At 44.9% G+C, this 23,724-nt stretch overlaps 1 protein-coding gene across 7 annotated transcripts in view; it reads left to right on the top strand.

Moving 5' to 3' along the window:
- eif4g3a (eukaryotic translation initiation factor 4 gamma, 3a) overlaps window positions 1-23,724 on the top strand; it is a 44,154-nt gene extending 20,430 nt beyond the window's left edge. For 3 of the 7 annotated variants that reach the window (XM_079265357.1, XM_079265356.1, XM_079265352.1), the window contains 27 exons: window positions 149-309; window positions 1,588-1,713; window positions 2,606-2,798; window positions 3,397-4,176; window positions 4,912-5,018; window positions 6,677-6,965; window positions 7,169-7,293; window positions 8,236-8,355; window positions 9,496-9,651; window positions 10,014-10,211; window positions 10,948-11,094; window positions 11,237-11,473; window positions 12,921-13,025; window positions 14,564-14,702; window positions 14,993-15,114; window positions 16,271-16,361; window positions 17,009-17,126; window positions 17,215-17,438; window positions 18,259-18,371; window positions 19,034-19,206; window positions 20,189-20,314; window positions 20,681-20,762; window positions 21,149-21,247; window positions 21,470-21,616; window positions 21,859-21,940; window positions 22,039-22,185; window positions 22,699-23,724. In XM_079265357.1, the coding sequence (XP_079121483.1) occupies window positions 149-309; window positions 1,588-1,713; window positions 2,606-2,798; window positions 3,397-4,176; window positions 4,912-5,018; window positions 6,677-6,965; window positions 7,169-7,293; window positions 8,236-8,355; window positions 9,496-9,651; window positions 10,014-10,211; window positions 10,948-11,094; window positions 11,237-11,473; window positions 12,921-13,025; window positions 14,564-14,702; window positions 14,993-15,114; window positions 16,271-16,361; window positions 17,009-17,126; window positions 17,215-17,438; window positions 18,259-18,371; window positions 19,034-19,206; window positions 20,189-20,314; window positions 20,681-20,762; window positions 21,149-21,247; window positions 21,470-21,616; window positions 21,859-21,940; window positions 22,039-22,185; window positions 22,699-22,880 (4,589 nt within the window). In that variant the 3' untranslated portion in view covers window positions 22,881-23,724. The remainder of the gene's footprint in view (window positions 1-148; window positions 310-1,587; window positions 1,714-2,605; window positions 2,799-3,396; window positions 4,177-4,911; window positions 5,019-6,676; window positions 6,966-7,168; window positions 7,294-8,235; window positions 8,356-9,495; window positions 9,652-10,013; window positions 10,212-10,947; window positions 11,095-11,236; window positions 11,474-12,920; window positions 13,026-14,563; window positions 14,703-14,992; window positions 15,115-16,270; window positions 16,362-17,008; window positions 17,127-17,214; window positions 17,439-18,258; window positions 18,372-19,033; window positions 19,207-20,188; window positions 20,315-20,680; window positions 20,763-21,148; window positions 21,248-21,469; window positions 21,617-21,858; window positions 21,941-22,038; window positions 22,186-22,698) is intronic. The other 4 variants (XM_079265355.1, XM_079265354.1, XM_079265358.1 and 1 more) reach the window with 2 other exon arrangements.

Here is a 23,724-nt window from a genome sequence, read left to right as displayed (position 1 = left end):
TGAGTCATTAACACAACAAAGACACACATCGAGTACTGTGTCGCTTTTAAAATCCAATTTCACCACAATTAGACACACCCAATCAGCCTCGGGTGCAACGGCGTTGAACTAATTCCTGTTTTCCACTCTTACGCCCTTTTTCATCCAGATCCCCTCAGGTACCACCCGCCTGTCTCACCCTCGGTTCCTGCTCCCGTCCCCACAGCTGGTCCGCCCTACTACCCAGCACAGAGTGTGTATCCCCCCTCACCCCCCATCATAGTGCCTACACCACAGCAACCTCCACCAGCCAAGCGCGAGAAGAAAACAGTGAGTGCCTTAGTAGTTCTGTGGCTATTTTTTCTTTTTACCAATAGAGTTGACACTCTGAGCGTCCAGTTATCTTGCTTTTTGTCAAGTTTAAAAATATCTTGCTCTTGTGGAAGCTTGCAGAATACCAGGAGAAAAAGTGATGGTTTGGATGTTTTAAAGTGGGGTTGTATGAGATACTTATCCACAGTCCGTGTATCACCTACAATCGTAGGTGGTCGGGATGCCCCCGGTTTGGAGGAGCAGACAGGAGTATTGATTGGCACGGTAGCAAAGTAATGTACTGCTGGGCACGGGGCATCAACGAAACTTATTTTTGCCACCTCAAAGAAAGACGTCCAAAATAATCTATCAGTATAAGTGTGTGCTACATTCAGAATATTTCGCCGGTGGAGAACAGAGCCACGAGACTCATTGTCTCGTTGGTTCACTTACCAATCGATGCAGCAGTAGACCAGAAACTCCTGTGTTCTGCCAGGTAAAATGACTGTTTTTGTCAAAGGTATCTGTGGCCTTGAAGAGAGAGCATAGATAACAGCTTCTGTTCCCTTTTAGAAAAGAACTGTCATTCTTTTAGTTCGCTGCTGCCCCCAACAGCAGTACATTACTGTTCTCCTGTCTGATTCTCCAAACTAGTGTTGTTGTGACTGCCATCGTCTGTAGAACACTGACTATGGATATGTACCTCATACAAACCTACTTTGAAACATCCAAACTATCCCTTCAAGGCCCATTTAGCAGTTGTTCTGGAGCTTTACGTCACACAGTGATTTCTATCAGTTCGCACAGCAATGTAGACGTTCAAATTTCCATTTGTTTCACAACCTTTTTAGGACTTCTCCTCCATATTGGCTCAAAAGTTGAGCTTCGCAGTTCAGTTTAGATCTCGGAAACAACAGTTGACGAAACAATCTCCCCTCAAAGTTCATTTAGTAGCTGCTCTGGAGCTTTCAGTCTTTTCATACAGTATAATCAGTTACTCCAGTTGCTCTTTGTGTTTAGAGTAACAGAATACATCTTCTCTTGTTTAAAATAGGTAATATTTCGCGTAATATGAGGAATTCATTTACGGTACAGAGTATGTTTTTGAAAAAGTCTACATTAAGCATGTGAATTGGTCACAAAATGTAACTCATTACTGTAATAATCCACCCTCTTGTTGGTGTGTAGCGCTGCCGATGATAAGCATGTGTAAGACACGGCTGAGGCAGGGTTGCGCCGAGACTCGGGCGCTTTAGTGAGGTCTGTTTTTTTTTTTTTGTGCCATTGTCTTCCCAGATCCGTATCCGTGACCCCAATCAGGGTGGCAGGGACATCACCGAGGAGATCATGGCAGGGGGTTCAGGGAGCAGGAACTCAACGCCTCCTGTCGGCCGGCCCTCCTCTACCCCTACACCCCCGCAGGTATGCCCCCCTGACGCACTCACCGCGGTTAGTTACAGTCGTGGCGGTACGGCACCGATTAGACCGGAGAGGAGAGACGGGACACGGCTTCTGTGTCTTTGGTGATTTATCTGGCCGTCTTGCCCGCTCTTAAGGAATTCATGACGGCTTTCTGTCCAGAACACGCCTTTGCACTTTTGTAAATTGTTTTATAAATGGCTGAGTGTCGTATGTTCCTGGGACCATTTAGGTCAAAGAAGCCTGAAGAATAATAATGAAAAAGAGTCATCACATTAATATCACATACGATGTATATTTAGACATGCAGGTGGCTATTATGACTTATTAAAAACACTCTTGATGAATTCACTGCAATCTTATTAACAGATGTTTTGATCTTACACCTGATTTATTTTTCTTAGATCATGTACTCTCATTCTCCTGCTCCTCCTACTCAGTTGTTGTTGTTATCTATCCGGTCTGTTCATTAAAAAAAAGCCCCTAAATTATAAACCGTCATAAGAATGCCATCGGCACATGTTATTACATGAAACGTAGCAAGCCCAAAAAAAACAGCTTTCCTGGATTCTGAAGAAAGACAAAGTGTCCTTCTGTGGATGTTAACAGTCTTTCCTCTCTCTCTGTCTTTTTGTGCCCCCTTTTGATTTCTTTCTCTCTTTTCCTCGCTCCTTCTCTCTGCATTGTTCTGAGCCCTTCCTCCTCCTCCCGCCATTCCTCCCATATCGATCTTCATCTTCTGTCTCGTCTGCCATTGCTGTCCTCCTAATCTAACCCCCCCTCCCCCCCATCGGACTCCTTATTTCTGCTTAATCCTACATTCGGGCTTGTTTGTTCATTGGTTTGTGTGCGTGCCTACATCTCTGTGCCTGTCTCTGGTTTTCTGTGTTGCTAGTTTTTATGGCCGCACCCTCATTATCCTCACATTTTCTACCTCAAAACGCAGCAGCAGCCGAGCAGCAGCCAGACTCCAGAGCAGCAGCAGCCTCCTCAGCCACAGCAGGCCCATCCTGGAGGTTACACGTTGGATCCACCGCAGCCACAGCAGCCATCGACCACTGGGGCTTCAGATACCAAACCAGGGCCAGGTCTGCACCAACATCCATCCCCCCTTCTTTCTTTGAAATACACTCAAAACTCCTCACAAGTCCGGTAGTCTTCACCAATGCTGTTTTAACCAGAGTTTCATGTTCAAATTGTGAAAGTATCAGGTCTGTTTCACTGCTGTGTCGTCACCTCCTGTCGGGCAATGTCATGCCTGCACTCTTTTGCTGAAACGATTCACAGGCTCATCTTATGTCTCGCTTTTTCGTTTTCCCAGAACATGCTGCACATCGAACGCTTTCACTTTCATTTCCCACACAAGGCGAGTCAGAGCGTCGTGTTTTCCAGTAATTATCTGAAACATTTTCACCAGCATTTCTCAGCATCCCTTTTGGAACCAGTTCTACATTTGCATTGACGCTTATTAGTGAGCCAATGGCTACAAGTTTAACTTGATACCCTCTATGCAAATGCTGGAAAATGGCGTCTGGTTTCCTGAGCCGGGAGCTGTCACAATCATGAACTTAATATCCATCCAAGCATTTTTACGCACACGTTATCTATTTAAAGATGGCGATACATGATTCAAATATTCCCTTCGAGGATTAGATTGTGTGTTTATCTGAACTCTTCCTCTTCCAGATGATACGCCAAAACTGGAGCCAGTTGTCCAGAAGTCTTCCTCGCCCGGGCTTGTGCAGCCTGAAGCCCCTGTAGAGAGACTTGAGGCCAAAGCTGCTGTCACTGAGGTCTCTTCTGCTGTTGAACCAGAGCTTCCCTTACCTGCTTCAGTGACCGCCGCCGCCGCTCTCCCTCTATCAGCGGCCAGCAACAGTGAGCGTCCCTCAGCCAGGGAGTCCACTGCTTCAGCCTCTTCCGCCTCCTCCGCAGTCGGGGAGCACAAGCCCTCTTTGGAGCCAAGTCAGACTCCCAACACAGACGAGCCTCTCTCAGACGCTCCGCGAACTCCGGCTGCCTCGCCAGCGCCGGCTCCCAAGGCTTTGAACGGCCTCGAGGACTCCGGGACTGAGCTGGACGCCCTGGCTCACGAGCCTTCTCTTCTGTCTTCAGCTGCAATCCAGCCCCCGGCCTCTGCTCCTGCTTACAGAGAGGCGGCCTCCTCTGAAACTCTGCCCTCTGACGTGAGGCCCGAGTTGCCCGTTGCTGCTGCGCTCGCCCCTGTGGCACCTGTGGCCGTGGTACCAGTCACCCTGACCTCAAGCCCCGCCCCAGCTTTGCTAGGCACGCTCCCCCTCGGCCTTCCGCCTCTAGTGCAGGCCACGACAGAGGCCGGCGAGCCGAGCAAGTCCTTAGACACTAAAGACATCGTCCCCAAGGCGGGGACAGAGGCACATGGAGGCATTACTGACAGCAAAACGGAGTCCCAGCACCACGCACTCACCAGGAAGAGTCCCACTACAGGTACTTTATCAGATGCCATTCAACTACTGTAAACATCTATTGTAGCCTATCATTTTGAGGGGTTTTTTTTGGTGTCAGTCGAGCCTACAAAGAGAGGCTGTTTTTATGGGTACGCTCAATAACTAGAGTGTTTTATGAATGCCCATGTAGCACATATTGCAGATAAACAGTCTGCTGTCACACTTATCTCCTCTAGGAGAAATATAATAACCTATCAGCATGGTCAGAGTTGGGCTTATTTCCCACACCTTCAGAAAAACCTGGAAATGATGAGACATGTTTCAAATACATTTGTTTCCCTGTGAGATTATTTTCACATTTTGGTTTATTTGCCAAGAAAAACAACGTTTTTTTTCTCCATAATTCCCCCTTGTTGTGATCAGTAATTGGTTGTTTTAGTTTGGTCAGAGATGGGTGAGGTTGATCACGTCAGTAATAAGTATACGCCATAGTTAAAGTAACTATAAAGCATGTTATGTCATTTTCTGGCTTTCATCATATTGACAACTATACCCATCTGCTGTCCATCTTAGGTTGAAACAGGTTTTTAAACATGTATTCACCTGAACTGCTTTTACTCAGATGTGGACGAACAGATATGTTTATGCAGACAAAAATATGTTTCACATCATTGTGTTTTAAACACAAAGTTCCCTTTTTACATCCATTGTGGTTGAGTTGTTTGATGACTGGCTGTGGCTGATTGCATGTTCCTGCGTGTGTGTTTCCCTGCAGTTAATCAGACTGCTTCTGCTATACCAAAGAGCTGGAGGAAACCAAATGAGATCGCTGCTGGAGACTCTCCTCAAAAGGAAGATGAGAGGCCCAAAGCGGCTCACCATGTAGGTGAACCTGCTGTAGCGAGTATTCAAAGTCCTGTACAGATGTTGAGTTTAAGTTATCTTCAAGTATGGATACTTTCAGGTTTGAATATTATCAAATATTCTGTGAAAAGTACCTACTTTCCAATACATTTGTGATATTTCTTCACCTTCTTGAATGTTTTTTTTAAAGCCTACAAAGTATCTCAGGTTTGGGACAGAGAGTGTGTGAGAGACAGAAGAGGAAAGGTGCATTATGGGCAATAGTTGAAGTGGAAACTGTTTCCACATGTGTGGTGGGGGTCGCAGACTTAAATTACTTTGGGATGTTGCTATCGTACAAGCGTGACAGCGAGTAGTTATCCATCATCTTCATTGCTCCGCCAGCCCACTGTATGTAAAATCAGCCCTTTCCCCGCTCTCGTTTCCTCTCTTTCATTGTTTTGTCCTGGGCTTGTTTTCACTGCACCACCAAACCGGTGTCGCAGACTTTTAGGTTTCATTGAACAAGCACGATGAGCAAAGAGCAAATGTTATTTCACGCAGAAAATAAACACTAAAATATCTTACGCGCATAGAAAAAGTTCAGTTCAACTCATCTTTTGGATTTCGACTCTGTGTGTCTCACAATTTCGTTTTTATATTGAATACTATTTGGCTGTACATTGAAGCTGGCTTGACACTGGACTCAAAATATGACCTCATTGACTCAGTTGTTTCTGTTTGGAGACCAGATCCAGTGCCCCCACTTAAAGCCGCTGTTTATTTTTTGAAGACAAAGAAAATGTATTGTGTCGTTGAGAAAAATCACTTGCAGGCACGTCCTTGCCAGGATAGCACACACAACATGAATTACCGGTACACAACATAAACAAATTAAAGAATAATCCATCCATCTTTCTTTTTTTTTACTTTTAAATGGTGTTCGTGTACAGATAATATTTCAAAGAAGGACACTAGGGGTAGTGTAAATGATAGCAGCATAGGCGTAACCCTACTGCAACAAGCCTATTGTGCTGCTATGTTTCCTCCTGCTCTCTTTTGTTTGTACCTGACCCATTCCTGAGTCCTCTTCCCTTCACTCTTTCTCTCATTTTCTCCTCCTGCAGTTAAACCCTTTACCCTGTCAGCAGATGACCTCCTTACTGCCATGTAACTGATAATTAAAGATGGTGTCAAGTGGAGAAATGTCAATACTACTAGTCTTTAAATATAAGGAGAGCTATGCAGCAGCAGCCGTTAAAGGGGAAATTGACCACCTGTTGTGTGGATTGAATCAACAAACTCCTCAGTGTGCGCTAGATTGACCAAGAAATCTTCGTTTGCAGCTGCAAAACCTGTTCTTCTTGCATCCAACTTCGTTGTTTTGGCATCCCAGAATATGAGAGTAGAGGGTGTTCTGAACGGGGAGATGTTTTAGTGTTTTGGCTGACTAAGATAATCAGCAGCTGAAGAAATGCAGCGGAGAGAGGCAGAGAATGCAGCTGCATTAGCCGTGCCAGAGGAAACGGCCGGAGGGAACCGTCCAGGCGTCCAGTAGCTCCCAATGCATCCTGGTATATGTAGGCACTGCTGACACAGCCGTGCGAGCAGGAGAAATTAGCTTTCTCGGTTAATATAGCAGGCACTGAGGGATGTATTGCGTGATCATCTGAAAACTGAACCTTGCCTCCGCACAGGACGAGCCCAGGCCAGTAGAGCAGCCTGCTGGAGACCAGGACCTGCAGTCGGCTCCTGTGAGCAGCAGCCCGGTGCCGCTGCCATCCGTCCTCACCCCCACCGCTGCTCCGGCTCCTGCCAGCAGCCCCGAGGTTGACGGAAAGCCCGCCGTCCCAGAGGAGAACGGCGAGTCGGAGATGGAGCCCATGAGGAACGGGGCAGGTCACACCTCGGAGACGGAGAGCAGTGACAGCGGAGTCACCCCCGGAGAGAAGGAGAACTCCACAGGGGCCCCGCAGGACAAGGAAGGTTAGAAGGGCCCCGTTCTTTGGACATAGCTACTATGAACTTAAATGTAAAAAACAGCAGTTTTGTCAATAGATTTCTGTGTGTTGACATTCAAATGTTCAGCTTAACTGTCTTTTCTCAGTGCAGCTTTTGCTTCAATTATTTTCAGTTCAGTCTTGAAATAAATTTGCACTTTGTCTCTCAAACCCCGCTTGGTGGTCCAGACCTGGCCGAGTCCAGTGGGAAGCGCCAGTACAACAGGGACTTCCTGTTGGGCTTCCAGTTCATGCCCGCCTGCATACAGAAGCCAGAGGGTCTCCCGCCCATCAGTGATGTGGTGCTGGACAAGGTGAGTAGGCCAGTTGTTGCAGAGAGGCCTGCATGAATACTCAGACCCCAGTGCCGAATGTTGTTTCTTTTCAAAGTTGTCGGTTGTCGCTTTCCTTCTCTTTATGTAGCTTTAAAAAAGTAAAGTGGAAAGTTTTGAATCGAGCTACAAATCTCACCTCAGGCTCTTGGAAATGATTCTGACTTTTCTGAGGTTTTAAAAACTAAACAATTAAGCTATTAAAGCAACAGGCATTGTTTTTACGACTTGAGTCCGTTAGATTGAGTGCACTGGATCAAAGATACAGCACACAGTTTGGTTCATTCCTCTGATCCACACAAGTGTATGGGTGGAGCGTATGGCCCCGCCGAAATGCTGTTTTGATTAAAATGACATTGCTATTATGTCACACTTGGCAGCGTTGAGAGCCTATGCCCCTCCCCCACCTCTCCAAAAAAGAACAACCAGACCTGCGATGCAGAAACCCAAAGTCTCATTTTCTCTGAGGGAGAAAGTGAAATCTCAGTGGGAACGAGGAAGTCAAGGACAGCTGAAAGACAAAGAGCTGGATTTGTTCTTCTCTCCTCTCCCACAACTATCTCCCCCCTGCTCTCTCGCTGTCTTCCTTCCTTCCCCTCCACATCTGGTCCTGACTTCTCTCTCTTGATGGCCCCGCTAATCCCGCCGAGCAGAATTTATCACCAGTACAGTGAAAATACATGAACTAAAAGCTGTTAATGTATTATGAGTGACGGGTCACCTTTAAGGGACCACTGGGTTAGAAATGCACATACATTCATATGCACACTCAGCAGACTCCTTTCACCCTATTGCCACTGTTGTTATGGGGATCACTGCTCCCCCTGCTGTTCAACTCCTCTTCTGTGTGTGTGTGTGTGTGTGTGTGTGTGTGTGTGTGTGTGTGTGTGTGACGATGGACTGTGTCTGTTGTGTGTTGTGCAGATTAACCAAAACAAGTTGCCATCTCGAGTGGTGGAGTCCAGGGTGATTTCCAGGGGACCGGATTTCACACCTGCTTTCGCAGATTTTGGCAGACAGATGACCGGAGGACGAGGCGCTGCGGTGAGTCACAACAACACACACACACACACGCACGCCGCTGCTCATTCATGAAGTCACACACTCCTCCAATTCCAACTTTCTTAAAATGTGTCTAGTTGTCTCTTAATCATGAGTTCAAATTGAGAAATTCAGTGGGGAAAAAATGAAATGGATACGCCACATCTTTCAAACTTTTGCGTAATTGTCTGAGGATAATGGGATACAATTTGAGGTACTTGGTTCCAGTTGGTGTCAGCCAAAGTCCAAAAGTATTCAGTGGCTGATTCAACACAGAAAACACTCCAAACACATTTGTACCATCGTCAGAGTCAAGAATTGTCTGATTTGGAATAAACATACTCAAACGCAGCAACACATAAGAGTGTAGCTGTTCTTCTGGACAATGCAGAGGCAGTTCAGGTCCAGCAGATTTTTATGTTCTTTATTTTCGTATTTATTTCACAAAGTAATGTGGAGAGGCTGGGCCTGTGTCCATAAAGCATTTTTTATCCGTCTTTTTTCAACTGTTCCCAATGAGGGGAGAGCATATGCGGCCGCCTAGAGAGTTCCGCCTTTTTTTGCCCGGCCGCTTTGAGCGAGCGCGGCGAGTTGAAAGTCTCTGAACTTTTCAGAAAAGCACTGGTGACACGTCACTGTAGAAAATAGAGGAGAAGCTTGGCTGTGTACATCCATCCTGGGCTTTATATGTCACGCAGACACTTAACAAATCTCAACACAGACCGAAAAGCCCATTTGTGGCATTAGATCGGCCGGGGCCTATACAGAATGTTGCTGGTGAGTGTTTTTATCGCTGGACGCGTTGTCTCCCTCCTTGCTCTGACATTACGGCTGTCAGCTCTAGCAGTGAAAAGCTCAACCAGACAGAGAATGAGGATAAACATCCTCAGGTTGGTGCGCTCCCCAATCGCCCTGCAAGCACTTTTCTGCCAGAAAAAGACACAATATGGACACAGGCGCTCATTTGGCCGTGAATTACAAGGAAGTGGCAGCTACCTTTTTAAGTCCTGTATCTTTGTTTTATGTTTTTTTTTTTGTCATATTTTGTTGTTTTTCACGATAATAGACGATGTGTTGTTGTGACTGACAACTTGTAGCTAAAAGGAATATTGACGCGTGGTATTCTTTTCACTGCGTTCACAGCTTATGAACATTGGGGCTCGGCGGCCTCCACCCAGGAAGATCATCATGAACGTGTCGGTTGATGAGATTCAGCTGAAAAAATCCGAGAATGCCTGGAAACCGGGCCTGAAGAGGGCGGAGGTCCTTGCAGACGATCCCGCGGTGCAAGACACACAGGTAGATCCAAATATACACACACGCCTGTCCACAAACACACAAAAGATGACACAAGAGAGGAGTTTACCAGACTTGTTTTTATTCATTAAAATTCACTAGAGTGAAGAGCTTTACATTTTAGAAAGTTGCAGAATCAATCGTCTGATCTAACTAAACAAAATGAGAGTTTAGTTGTTATTTCTCAGTCGAAGAGTTTCTCTGCTTCGGTGTGAAACAACTTTACGTAATAAATAGACGTTATCATGGAAAATACGCATTTCTTAAAATGGTATCTTTGTCAAAAACCAATAATAATTGCAAGCCATTAGTTAGTTTGTAAGATCATCTTTAAACACAATGCTTGATTGACTGTTTCCCCTCAGGAGCTCTTCAAGAAGGTCCGCAGCATCCTGAACAAGCTGACGCCTCAGAAGTTCAACCAGCTGATGAAGCAGGTGACGGACCTGACCATCGACACAGAAGAGAGGCTCAAAGGGGTCATCGACCTGGTCTTTGAGAAGGCCATCGACGAGCCCAGCTTCTCCGTGGCCTATGGAAACATGTGCCGCTGCCTCGCCACGGTAAGCAAGCCACCGCGTCGACTTTAGGCCAGAGAAGCGATCAGGAAGTGAATGAATAATCTCACCTCATCTGTAGTTCATTCACGGCTCAGGACTTCTAGCACGACAATAAGTAAACTACACAGACGGTGCAGTTTCCTCCTCATGTGCGCTCCTTTAATGAAACTAATCCAATTTGCCTCTCAATGTGCAGTCAACGGCTCTGACTAAATGTGTGAGCCACAAACGGATCGATGGGTTCAGATTCATCACGCGTCGGTGCAACATAATGCTGTGCGATACAACACAGTTCAATACAATGCGATGATATAGTGTGAACAATATCATTTTGTGATGAAATGGTGAGATGTGTTACACCCTTAATCTATATTAGAGGGAGGTGGAAAGAGGGCCATCTTTTCTATTTGGATTGAATTTGTTGGTTGTAAAATATGAAATACTGCCTCTCTTAATGATTCCTTTAAATGGGTCACGATTCATTTAATATGCATTTCTGCAATAAGAAACAGTTTTTTTATTTCTTTCTTTTTAAAGAAACATGATAGCTATCAGTTGGTAACCCTAACCATACATTTAGCATATGTACAGGGCTTTTAGGTAATAATCCACACATGGAAATGTTAAGAGATGTGCTGAAGTTTCCTTTAAACATATTTCAAGGTTTTGTTTGTCACCTAAGTTGTGTTAATACTTCTGTTTCTTGACTATGTCCACCGTGTCTACTGTTCCTGTGCAGCTCAAGGTGCCCATGACAGACAAACCCAACACCACAGTGAACTTCCGCAAGCTGCTGCTAAACCGCTGCCAGAAGGAGTTTGAGAAAGACAAGGTGGACGACGTGGTGTTTGAGAGGAAGCAGAAAGAGCTGGACTCTGCTGCATCGGTTTGTGCTCAATGAATTACTTTAGCGTGACACTGGATTTCTGGCTGTGCCAAAGCGTTTTTAGTGCCGGGGACAGAATGAAACTCGAAGCAAAGACATGTTGTGAGTTAATTTTGTTTGATTTTTCCATTGGTCCCCTCAGACGACAGAGCGCGAGCGGCTCCAGGCGGAGCTGCAGGAAGCCAAGGACTTGGCGCGGCGGCGCTCCATCGGCAACATCAGGTTCATCGGCGAGCTCTTCAAGCTCAAGATGCTGACGGAGGCCATCATGCACGACTGTGTCGTCAAGCTGCTCAAGAACCACGACGAGGAGTCCTTGGAGTGCCTGTGCAGGCTGCTCACCACCATCGGCAAGGACCTGGACTTTGAGAAGGCCAAGGTGAGGCGCAGAAGAAGGCTGATTTATTAAGTGAGCTTAAGTAGTTCAAACCAATTCTACATTTCGGGAAACGCGCTTGTTTGCTTAATTGAGTGTCATATGAGAAGATTGATACCACTCAGCTACTGCCAGCAAGTTCACGTAGCTTAGCATAAAGACAGGAAACAGGTACATTTTCCGATAACAATTATAATGAAATATTATGTATTATACAATATAAAGAGGGAATATTTAACATATTTAGAGGCTCACTGGCACTTTAAGCAGACCTGATGTTTTGTTTCTGAGCCAGCAAGTCAAACAAGTTTTACTGCAGCCAGAGAGCGATGGTTGACAAGGATTCAGCCAGAAGGTGGACTGTTGTTCAGCAGCACTTTGACATGAGCACAGCATGTCTGCTCTGCTAAGATGCCACGAACATAAGTGCCTCTGTGTAGAGTGCTGCAGGGATACTTTTGCAGGCCAACCTCGGAAGTTAGCGTCTCACTGGTTCCCTCGACAACAAGCCATGCTGCCATGTTGGTGGTTCACCTGTTTACTATGAACTACGGGAGCTTAAGGAAGCTCTGGCAGTTCTTTACCGTAATTACCCAAGTTGAGGTGCAAATCGATTTTCCCTTTTTTAACATCATGGATTTAAATGAATTGTTAAAATAGATGTATCGCTCAGCTCTAGGTATGAGAGGCATGAAAGAGAAAGTTGTGGAGGGATTAGGTCCCACGCTGGCCGGGCTCTCTTCAGTTCAAGAGACGGAGGAGAAAATGTTCATGTATGTTCTGAGGAAACATGAATAGGCACACAGTGGATGCTCTGCTTTGTTCTGTCTGACTGACTCCTGTTGACATCAGTGACACCCAGCTGGACAGCGAGAGTCCTCAGATGCTTGGAGAGACACGAGACCCGAGGGCCTTCGCGCTCTCGCTCTCTGCTGCACTGCGATGTGTGGTTTGATCCTCATCCTCCAGCAGTCACCCTGCAAGAGGAAAGCCCTCTGACCAGCAGAGAGACTGATAGGAACTCAGCATCGCAACTTCATTCTGCTTTGGTTCACTTTCCGTTTGAAGGAGTTTTACACTGTTGACCAACATAAAAAGCACAGTTTTAGACGTTAATAATTCATCTTGTCCTTCAGATGAGTTTCATCCTGTTTATTTTGGTGATTTTGTGAACATGGGCGTTTTAATGTCGGACCATTCCAGTGAATTGGTTTTGTGCTTTCTGGGCTATTACAGTTGTAGTTCTACCGTCTCCCAAATTGTTCCAATTTCATCTTGGGCGGTCCGGATGGCCTCTGCTCCGAGTAACAAACGGACCAATCAGTCAGTTTAGTGTAATAATGTGGAAATCCCTGAAACTTGCTGTCCATTAGATTCAACAGAGAGGTTGAGAAAATAACCTTCATGTCTGAAAAGAACCTCCTCTCTCGCTCTCTCCCTCCCCCCTCAGCCCCGGATGGATCAGTATTTCAATCAGATGGAAAAGATCGTCAAGGAGAGGAAGACGTCATCTCGGATACGCTTCATGCTGCAAGACATTATGGACCTCAGATTGGTGAGAGAGTGTGTGTGTGTGTGTGTGTGTTGGACAGCAGATAGCGCTGCATTAAAAGAGTACAACTTTCCCATATCGGTTTCCTATAATATTAAAAGTCATTGATGGCACTACAATGTTTAAACACAGATGTGTTCTGTACGTCTGTAAGAGCCATTTTGTTGTTTGTGTTTATGTACAACCTCCCACCACATGGGGCGGTAGTGGCGCTGTGAGTCAGGCCACAGGTGTTGCTCATAGGTAGAAGCAAACAGTTTTTGACCGTGCAGAGGTAACAAAGGCAAGTGTTATGATTTATTGGTGTAATGGAGAAATGCATAACTGGAAGGAAAAGTGGTGAACTCTGATTATGTGAGGAATAAAATACCTATATTCTAAACTGGACTATGTTATTTATGGCACGCGTCAGAACAGGCATTACAGCAACCATAGTGGCTTTTTATTGGGAAGCAACGGTCACTACAACGTCTATTGATAGATTAAAATGGTGAATGAATTTTTAAAAAACAACAAACACCAACAACTGCCATTAACATGTGATTGTGTTGATCTTTATTTTTTTACACAGAACAGTTTCTTGTGGAAAGTAAAGTAAACTGTCCACACAGTACAATGTGATCACATATTCTGCACACAGTTCTGTGTTTAGTATTGTTTTCCAGTGGCTGTTAAACAGGAATCATCAGACATAGTGTGCATTAATCCATATATACTGTATGTAGGTGTAAAGTCAGATTAGGGCTGTTCAATATGACAACAAAACAAGAGAATTCCCCTCTTTCAATCAATATCTTTCTCTGCAAAACAATATTGTTGCACCTCTGTCAATACACAGTCATCTATGTTACAACCATGAAAGCTCACCTGCACACAGTCTATTGTCTGTTCTATTTCAGCAGTTTGTTGTTTAGTTTATTGAACACATAAATACATATTTGGAGGGCACATGGACGTTTCCTGGGCTCCCACAGAGGCAAACAAGGGGCAAACGTCTTAACATGACGAGCGTCGTGTGCGTTTTTATCCAACGGAGACGTCTGCACTGTGATTCTCTCCTGCAGTGACTCTTGCCTAACACAAGCTGTTTGAATTCATGTCGCTGTCTCCTGCAAGACTCTGGAAACACACATTTGAGCCGGGCCGTGCTGCGCTCTTGTCAAATAAAAAATGAGCAAGGCTGCTTGGGCTGCGCAGTGTATAAAAACAAAAACGGCATGTTCAGCATCATGGAATGAAAGGAATACGAATAAAACAAATGAAGGGTCGTAGTGAAAGCTGAAACTGACGTTAACACATGTGTCTGAGTTAGTCAATGATCATAACTGACAGTCTTTGAATATTCCTCTGCGCTTAAAAAACGTCTTTATATCTGAACCGATACATCTGCTTTAATGAAACCCTCCGACGCTGTGTATTAATCTGGGCTTTCATTTGAAACGGCTCGGCTCAAGTGAAATCAATCCGTGATGAACTGCTGAAGCTGACATTACTGCTCGAGTCAGTTCTGAGGTCATTTGTGGTTCTCGTTATTCTTCCAGCACAACTGGGTGTCCAGGAGAGCCGACCAGGGCCCGAAAACCATCGAGCAGATCCACAAGGAGGCAAAGATTGAAGAGCAGGAGGAGCAGAGGAAAGTGCACCAGCAAATGCTCTCCAAGGACAGCAAGAGACGGCCAGGTCAGAACCGCGCTCTAAATCCTCTTTAGGGCTCACAGTCGGCACAGCGACGGTGACTCAGGAAGCCTGCGAGCATACTGAGAGATTTCCTGTCCCTGTGGCCTGCAGAGACGCTATTGTGCCCAACAGCAGACAGGAAGCCCTCCCGGTCCATCCCATCTGTTAGCTGACCTATCATTTCTCATGTCTAGCGCAAAACCGTCAAAAATGTCATTTTGTCAGCTTTGGCTGTCCACTCAATGAATGACATACCATTAGTGTGCGTGTGTGCGTGTGTGTTGGCCTCGTAGATCCCAGAGAGCAAAGAGAACAGAGGGATCAGCGCGTGCAGAGGGAAGAGACCTGGAACACTGTGCCCGTGACAAAGAACAGCAGGACCATCGACCCCACCAAGATCCCAAAAATCTCCAAGGTGAGACATGCTGCTGCCTCTTGCATATGAACCAAGCAAGCGCTACAATACAGGGGGGGGGGGGTTCTACTCACTTCACGATGTGTACATGCATCCTTGATGCCTTTCCTCGCCTTCTTTCCTCGCGTCTTAGTCCCTCCCACTGAGAGATGCGAGCGGTGGAGGCGAGGAAGAGACGAGGAGAGAGGAGTCGAGGAAACGGGCATTTAACTAAAGACATGTACGCTTCAGGGCGCGCGTTGTTTTGTTTTCTACCGCTTTATTTTATGATCTCTGTCAGAAGAACTGTGTTCATGACAACTTGTATATTTACTTTTAATTCTATTCACAACGTGGCATAATGTGACAAAAATATGCCACGCCTCTGTTGTACGTCTCGGGTGCCGTAAAAAGACCTTTGCAAAGTGTACACATGTGCATCCTCGCTCATGGCCCCTCCGGCAAGCCTCCCATCTCTTCGAGATGCATTTTAGGAATTGAGACAAGGAGGTAAAAAAAAAAACAAGAATAATCCTGTGTTTCATCGTGTGTACTTATTCACTGGCCCTGTCCTCTTGTGATCCACATTATGGTGGTTCATGTTCAGTAGCACTCCGTCCCCCTGTTGGACCCACGCGGTACTGATTTGTAAAAAGAAAACTAGTTCCCCCTGCAGGAGGAATTCTGCCATGTTCTTGGTGTTGGGTCCACTATGAGAACAGTCATTTTACTAATCCTTGTTGACAGTTCTTGTAATACACTACATGGCACACACTGCATCTTGTGTGCTACTTATATCTTGAATCAAAGGTTTTCACCAGTGCGTTCTTGAGACCCTGACTACAAATAAACCGGTGTAAAAGATGGATAGATGCACTACAGAAGAATTTAGTGAACAAAACGTAAGCATGATCAGTGAGCAAGTGATCTGCATATATCAGGGAGGGCTCTGTCAGCAGATTGTGACTGTTATATGACACAAGCATATGAGTGTCTGCGCTGATTGATGCGTGTTATTTCTGGCAGCTCAGAGCGTTAAACGGACAATCAAAATGTACCTGCAGGGTTAAGTCTGCTTCACTCATCTGGTCTCAAACGGTGTCCTCGTTTGCCCGTTTGCTGTTGATGGTTTCCATGTGTGCTTGCAGCCTGTTCTTAAATGATTCTCTTTCTGCAGCCTCAAATGGATGAGAAGATCCAGCTGGGCCCCCGGGCTCAAGTCACGTGGGGGAAGGGCAGCAGTGGAGGAGCCAAGGCCAGTGACTCGGGTAAGAAAACATGTAGGAACTCATCCAAGACCACAGTGGGACGGAACATTGCAGGAGTTGGCGATATCGTGCGGACCTGAAGTGACGAGGGGGGGGGGGGGGGGGGAAACCGTGTTTGTTACACAGCAAAGCACATCTCATCTTGTGTTTGAGAGGCCAGTTCAAAGAAGCAAAACACTGAAGGAGCCTCAGAGGTGGAGCTCGCTCTCTGCTCAGATTTTACTGAATGACTGGTTTTTGACATCAATGTTTGGGTTGTAACAATCGTAAACTTCTTTGAGATTGTAGCTGAAACTTGCCTAAATGTCACATGGTTACGGTGTCAGTATGCCTTAAAAGAAGTATGATGTGTCGTATGACCATGAAGACAGAAATGTTGACAGCTGTTCCAAACGGCCATTGTTCGATTTAAGAAAGTTACAGAACTTGTCAAATCAAATATAGGTTTAGCACCTCCATAGATTCTTACTGATGCTTTTAGTTTGATCCTGAAGCTCACTGGAGATTGTTTTTCCTATTGATCAGCATTGAATTTTGTATTTTCTTTCCCTCTTGATGCTGCAATCACCTGAACTCTATTGATCCACGAGCATTACCCTTAATTTTCTGGTAATTTGTGTCTCTTCTAACCTTTCTGTTCACAACAGAACTATCACGGACAGCTGGCCTCAATCGTTACTCTGCGCTGCAGTCGACGCCTTCACCTCAGCCCTCCACCACTCCTCCACAGAACCCAGACTTTGACTCCAGGAGAATTCTGGGAAGGTAAACAACAACACCACGTGCTTCTGGTAGTCACGCTCTCATTGTCAAACATCCTGATTGACTCGAGCTTTTTTTCTTCTCCCGGCAGTCGTAACAGTGCGACGAGAGAACGCAGTGAGAAGCCGGTGATCTCTGCCCCTCCGTCGTCACGGCCCGGACCGTTCACCAGGGCGGGCAGTTCGAAGGACCTGCTGGAGAGTCCCACCCCCGAGGAGCCGCGGAGAGACCGGGAGGGAGAGGGAGCCGAGCCCCGGAGACAGAGTGTCACCGAGGACAAAACGGAGCCGGAGCGCAGCCCAGTCAGGGAACCTGGTGAGACACACGGCGCTGCACAACACTTGGACGGACATTGAAAGCATATTTGAGTTTAAACTGTCTCTAGTGACACCACATGGATGATCTGGTTCTGAGATTTAAGCCATGAACTAGTCTGGTTTGGCATCAGATGTCCTGGATACACCATTGATGCACCATTAATGACATCAGAAAACATAAATATCTTAACTCTTACCTCATTTACGTGCATTATATATTGTTTCTCTTGTATTACATGTGTCAATCAATTTAGGAGCAACAGCAGATTGAAAACAAAAGGATCACGTCTACGAATGATCAGAAATGCTTGTGTTTGTAGCTCCCCGGTGGCTTGTATGCTCATGATTTCTTGTAGGATTCTCCAGCAAATACATGTGTATATATCTAGCCACTAAATATTGGGCCACAAGCCAATGTAGTCTACCCGCTCACTAACGGCACGCAGAGCTATAAAGTCAATTTGTTTCGGTAGTATTTGTGATCTTTGGGGGTTAATGCCCTTGCGTCTCATTTTGTTGCTGTAAAACTGTGTCGCGCATCACTTTTAATTAGCTTTGGCTGTGATGCTGTTATGCGTGTCTTTTAGTTTAGTCAGTGAATATTATATTCTTAGATAAACTGTCCCTAAAAACATACATCTCGATTAAAAAAGATTGTACCTTTTTGAAAGTATAATAAATTAAAGATTTTAAACAAAGTATATGTATTGAAGTCGGAATAGAGTAAGTTGTTGCTTATGTGATTCAATCAGAGTCGACCAAACATGGATTTTCATCCAGACAGACACTGTTGTGACTGTTGTTGTTAACGTCGACAGTGAAACCTGAGCCAGTGGTCCAGACCGCGGAAAGACCTCCTATCTCTGAGGACGAGACGGAGAGGAAGTCCAAGTCCATCATCGACGAGTTCCTGCACATAAACGACTACAAGGTACTGAGATTCACAAGGAGATCAGCAGCAGATGCATCAGTATTTTCAAACTTTTTAAAAGTATATCGATAAATGGGATAGTTCTGATTTTGCGCGGTGGGGATCTATGAGTCTTATCCGTAGTCAGTGTTTTACCTGCAGTAGATTGGAGAAACAGACAGGAGTATGTTCAGGGAAACTAAGTATTTACTGCTGTGGACGGAGGCAGCAGCAAAATGCATTTTAGCCACCTAAAAGAAAAGCAATGTTAGTTTAAGAGTACGCTATGTTTGGTCACCCCTTTACCTTGCTGTAAGACAGCCCTTCCAACGTGGACCTGAAGATGTTGCATCCATCTATGTTCTCTTCAAAGCTACTGACTCCTTTGACAACAACAGTTATTTTACCTTATACAACACAGGAGTTGCAGGTCTACCCCTGCCTGGATCAAGTCAAAGTAAAGGAGAGGAAATATTCTCAATATAGTGAAAATAATCTCAGCTGTCCCTTTTTAATGTGTTGCTCTTTAACGACAACGTTGTTAACATCAGAACCACAGCTTTAATCGTTGTCCTTGAACCACTGCCCATGCGACGACTCATAGAATTCAGATGCATGTAGTGTTCGAGTTCCTCTTCTCTCACTAGCTTCAGTCTCGATCGTATTCCTTTGTTTTTCTGCAGGAGGCTGTTCAGTGTGTGGACGAGCTCGACCTGGGCTCTCAGCTGCACATCTTTGTGCGTGTCGGGGTGGAGTCGACCCTGGAGAGGAGTCAGATAACTCGGGACCACATGGGCCAGCTCCTCTTCCAGCTGGTGCAGCAGGGCATCCTGCCCAAACCTCAGTTCTTCAAAGGGTCAGTTCACCCACTTCTTTGACTCAGCCGTAAAACCAGGCAACCGACTGCGCCTGCTTCTTGTTATTGTGACTGCCGTGTTCCCATAAAGTGGGAATATTGATTTATTCTAAAATTTCCCGATCCAATGATTTTGGGGTTTGTTTATTGGCATCCCCATGAGTCATTGCAGTGTTATCCACAGATGTACCCAGAATATTATTTATAGTTGCCCAGAGTTTCTTACTGTCACACTTACTCCACTTGGTTTCTCAGTAGGACTCCCAACCGGCTGCATCACCAGACTTCATGGCCACCTTTTGTTGTCTCTTCCCTTAATTGCTGCTTTCGGCATTCTGTTCTTCGTCCAGCCAAGAAGCTTTTCTTGCTTTAACTGTACATATTCTCATGAACAAATGCGTATCATTCGCCTTTTAACTCAGCTCAAGCATTTCTCTGAAGATAACCCATTGTTACAAACTAGTCTCTTGTTTGTATCGTGGTTGCTCATGAGAAAATCGCCGACCGTTTCTGATTTTGGAATCAAACAAAGTACATGCAACTTCACGTGTTTGTAAATAACAATCAAATGTCGATTCATTTGTCCAATCGCTTTTTAAAATCAACTTTTAAAATCTGTAATTTTGAAACAAATAGCTTAAAAATGCCTAAAGTGACACTTAGGTTTCTGCTTGATGGGGGTGAAACGCCATCGTTCCAGAGAAGAACAGTGCAGTCAGTCACTGCACCCAAATTCAGAACTGTCAAACTCAAAAGGGAAACTTTAAATGAATGCCAAATAGAAATAAAGAATGAAGTGTATTTCTTCTTGCGTGAGGGACATGTTTCTGGTCCATGATGAATGCAATTTGAAATGAATTTGAGTTTAAATCCATATTTTGTTGGTGCTTAAATATCGTTTGTACACGTCTAGTGTGTCACCTTCCAGAGGAACATTGTGTTATACGTCGCTTCCTAACCACCGCGGTGTCTGTTTCCTCAGGTTTGCAGACATGCTGGAACAAGCGGACGACATGTCCATCGACATTCCCCACATCTGGCTGTACCTGGGCGAGCTGCTCACCCCGGTGCTGAAGGAAGGGGGCTTCTCTATGAGAGAGCTCTTTAGGTACGACACCCGTCACTCGCTGCATACTAAAAATACAGTCAGATTTGGTGTGTTTGCTCAGAATATATCAGACCAATTGTGATGTTTGATTCGTGTGCGCAGATGAAATTTGTGTTCACTTCCACAGAACAACATTTTGATCAATATTTTCCTTGATGAACATAATTACATGTTTCTTGTTCTTCGCGCAACATTTTTCTCGTTCATGTTCCTCTTCTCTGTTCTCATTTCCTGGGTTCATTTTAGGCTTTACTAAAGTTCAAGATACATGGAGGAAACTTTAACGGGCCCTTATGGCTGCACAGCAAATCGTCTCAAGTGGTTCATTGTGTTATTAAACTTCTCCGTTCATCTGTTTGTTCACAGTGAATTAAGCAAACCTTTGCTTCCTGTGGGAAGAGCTGGGATCTTAATCTCTGAAATACTGCACATACTATGCAAACAAATGGTAAGCAACACGTTCAATCTTCAATTGAGTAATTAAGATACCTGCTCTTATTATAAAGCCAGTGGACTTTCATCAATAGCTCCATTGTAGTTGTACACGTGTAATCGATGATGTTCACTTAAAGGTCCATCAAGGTGATTTATATCGGTGATATTTTGGTGAAATGGATTTGAACGTAAAAGCCAAGAGTAAGGACAAAATAAATGCACTTTCATTGTTGCTCCCGGTTATTTACTACAGAAGTCAAATCATGGACATGGTTGATTTGTAGCTAATTATGGCTGAATCGGCTCGTTGAAATCTTTTTACCTGGAGACCAGAGAGAAAATAAAAATAAGTTATGTCAGAGAAGAGAGGTGCAATGTTGTCTCCTCTTGTCTCCACAGAGCCATAGGACTGTGGGTTCTTTGTGGAGGGAATCTGGCCTCGACTGGACCGACTTCCTGCCAGAGGAAGAGGACGTTGAGGCTTTCATCTCAGAACAGGTTTGTGATAAAGGCCTCCGCTCAAATCTAGAATACCAAAATTGTAGGAAATCTCAGTCACTAGCATTTGGTTTTCTTGATACTATCATAAGACAAAAAGTGGACAGAGAGCACATTATCCTCCGACCCCCTCCTCACTCTTTCTTTTTCCCATTTCATCATCTACCTCTTTTATTGTCACCTCCCCATCGTGTCCACGTCCTCTCGTCTCGATGCGAACAGAAACTCCAGTTCGTTCTGTCGGACGGCTCCGGTCCCGAGGAGGCTCTGTCCAAAAAGATCTTGTCTCCTGAGGAGCTGAGCCAGCAGCTGGAGAAACTCCTCCTGGAGGACATGGCCAGCGACGAGCAGATCTTTGACTGGGTGGAGGTATGAGAAGTGACACATTTCTTAGAGGAGCAACTATTAAACTCTGCAAGCTAGTGACTTAAATTCAGAGAGGCAGCCTGTAATGAGAAGAAACATTTAATAATAATAATAATAATAAAACAAAACAAGACTTAAAGCTGTTTCCTGTTCTTTTGTAGCACAACTGCTAAGACGTGTTGAACCATGTGAAATTGACACATTGTGTGTTCCCCCCCACTCCTCCTCTGTGCTCTATTTCCCAGGCAACCCTAGATGAATCTCAGATGAGCTCGTCGCCCTTCCTGAGGGCTTTGATGACAGCTGTGTGTAAGGCAGCAGTGAAAGGTAAGCACTCCGCCACCTGGAGGAGAAACTCCTCTATTCTGCTGAAATGCCACCACTGATTTCATATCACTCACTCTCCATCCCGCTTTACCGAACAGATGATAACACCAACTGTCGAGTGGACACGGCCATCATCCAGTGGAGATTGTCTGTATTACTCAAGTACCTTAACTCAGACACTGAGCGACAGCTGCAAGCACTTTATGCACTTCAGGCGCTGATCGTCGCCCTCGATCAGCCTCCAAGTAAGTGCTGCATCTCGGTTTCATTAGGAGGAGAGAACTGTGATTCATCAGAGAAGACATAAATCATTTTAACCAAGCTTATTGCAGAAAATATCATCTCAGCACACGGCCTGTTTCGTAGCAGGTACGAAGCTATCGATCATGTCGCATGATCTTCATCAGCAGATGGAGCTTGCCCGGTTGTCATGGAATTACAGATGCTCAAATAAAAAATGTCCTGAGCACTTAGAGGACTGCTCGTCCGTGTCCGATTTAAAAGTTCAGATTCAATTCATTGTTGACCTGGAGAAGGTAGTTTACAAATGTTTCTACGGTCAGTTTTTCTCCGATATTCAGATTATTCTAATGTGTAACAATAAAGCTTTGTTTAGTAACATCAGAGAAATCAGCAAGAGAAAGCTACATTTAAAGAAAAGTATCAAACAGAACTTCTACAGCAGGACAGAACGTTCTTTCACTTCATGAATCCTTGTCGGAGCCAAAGTGATGACTGATGCGTCTTTTGTCTTCCAGACCTTCTCCGGATGTTCTTTGACTGTCTGTATGACGAGGACGTGATCTCGGAGGACGCTTTCTACAAGTGGGAGACGAGCAAAGACCCTGCCGAGCAGCAGGGTAAAGGTGTGGCCCTCAAGTCTGTCACGGCCTTCTTCACCTGGCTGCGGGAAGCGGAGGAGGAGTCGGAAGACAATTGACGAGGGAGGACGTCGGGGGACGCGACGTAGTAGAACTGCATCCTGACAGCAGAACAAATAAACATTCAAAATGGGTGTGTGGGCAGGACGACATGTTTTACGGCTGGAATTTTTTTCTGCGGTACGGTTCGGAAAACATGCCGCCATTTTGAGTTTGGATTCCAACGGCGGAAGCACTAAATACCTGTATTATACATAGAAAATATTTTTGTTTTAAATTTTAACTTACTTTTGTTTTGTTACTTTTTAAGAAGAGACTTAAAAGCTACATAGGCTCTGGACTCTTTAATTTATTATTTTTTTAAGGACTGCAAATATGAAAGTTATTTAACATTTGCAGATGCTCACAAATGAGAACAACAGAAATAACAAAATAATTAATTATCATAACAAAATAATAATTGTGAAATAAATAGCCTCCCTGGATTCCACACTGTTTGGTTTAAAACAGGGTCAAACAAAGTTATTTTGGGATGACAGGGAAGCAGAGATAAAAAGGAGAGGATGCCCAGAAGCTATTAACGTTGTCCGTGTATGACGTTTTGAGGTCAAAGGTTATCGCCTAATAACCAGAAGGCGTTTCCCTCAGCCTTGGCTAGCTCTACGTTGATTTGTACATACGCCTCGTGAGAGGCAGAGGTATGCATTCGAGAAGCGATGCAAGTCAGTCCACAGAACTGTCAAAACAAATGCAGATGAACAAACCGGATACATTGAAATGAAACGAGCAAAAAATTGCAACATTAAAAAGCAAATGGCCAAGGTCGCTGAACGTGAAATGCTTGTAATACTTCAGACCTACAGAGCAGATTAAAGCTTGTAAATACATTAAAGACAAAAGGTA

This window comes from Melanostigma gelatinosum, assembly GCF_949748355.1.
Source record: "Melanostigma gelatinosum genome assembly, chromosome: 3".
Taxonomy (NCBI): domain Eukaryota; kingdom Metazoa; phylum Chordata; class Actinopteri; order Perciformes; family Zoarcidae; genus Melanostigma; species Melanostigma gelatinosum.
The sequence above is the reverse complement of the archived record's forward strand: the minus strand, read 5'-3'. Positions and strand labels throughout refer to the sequence as shown.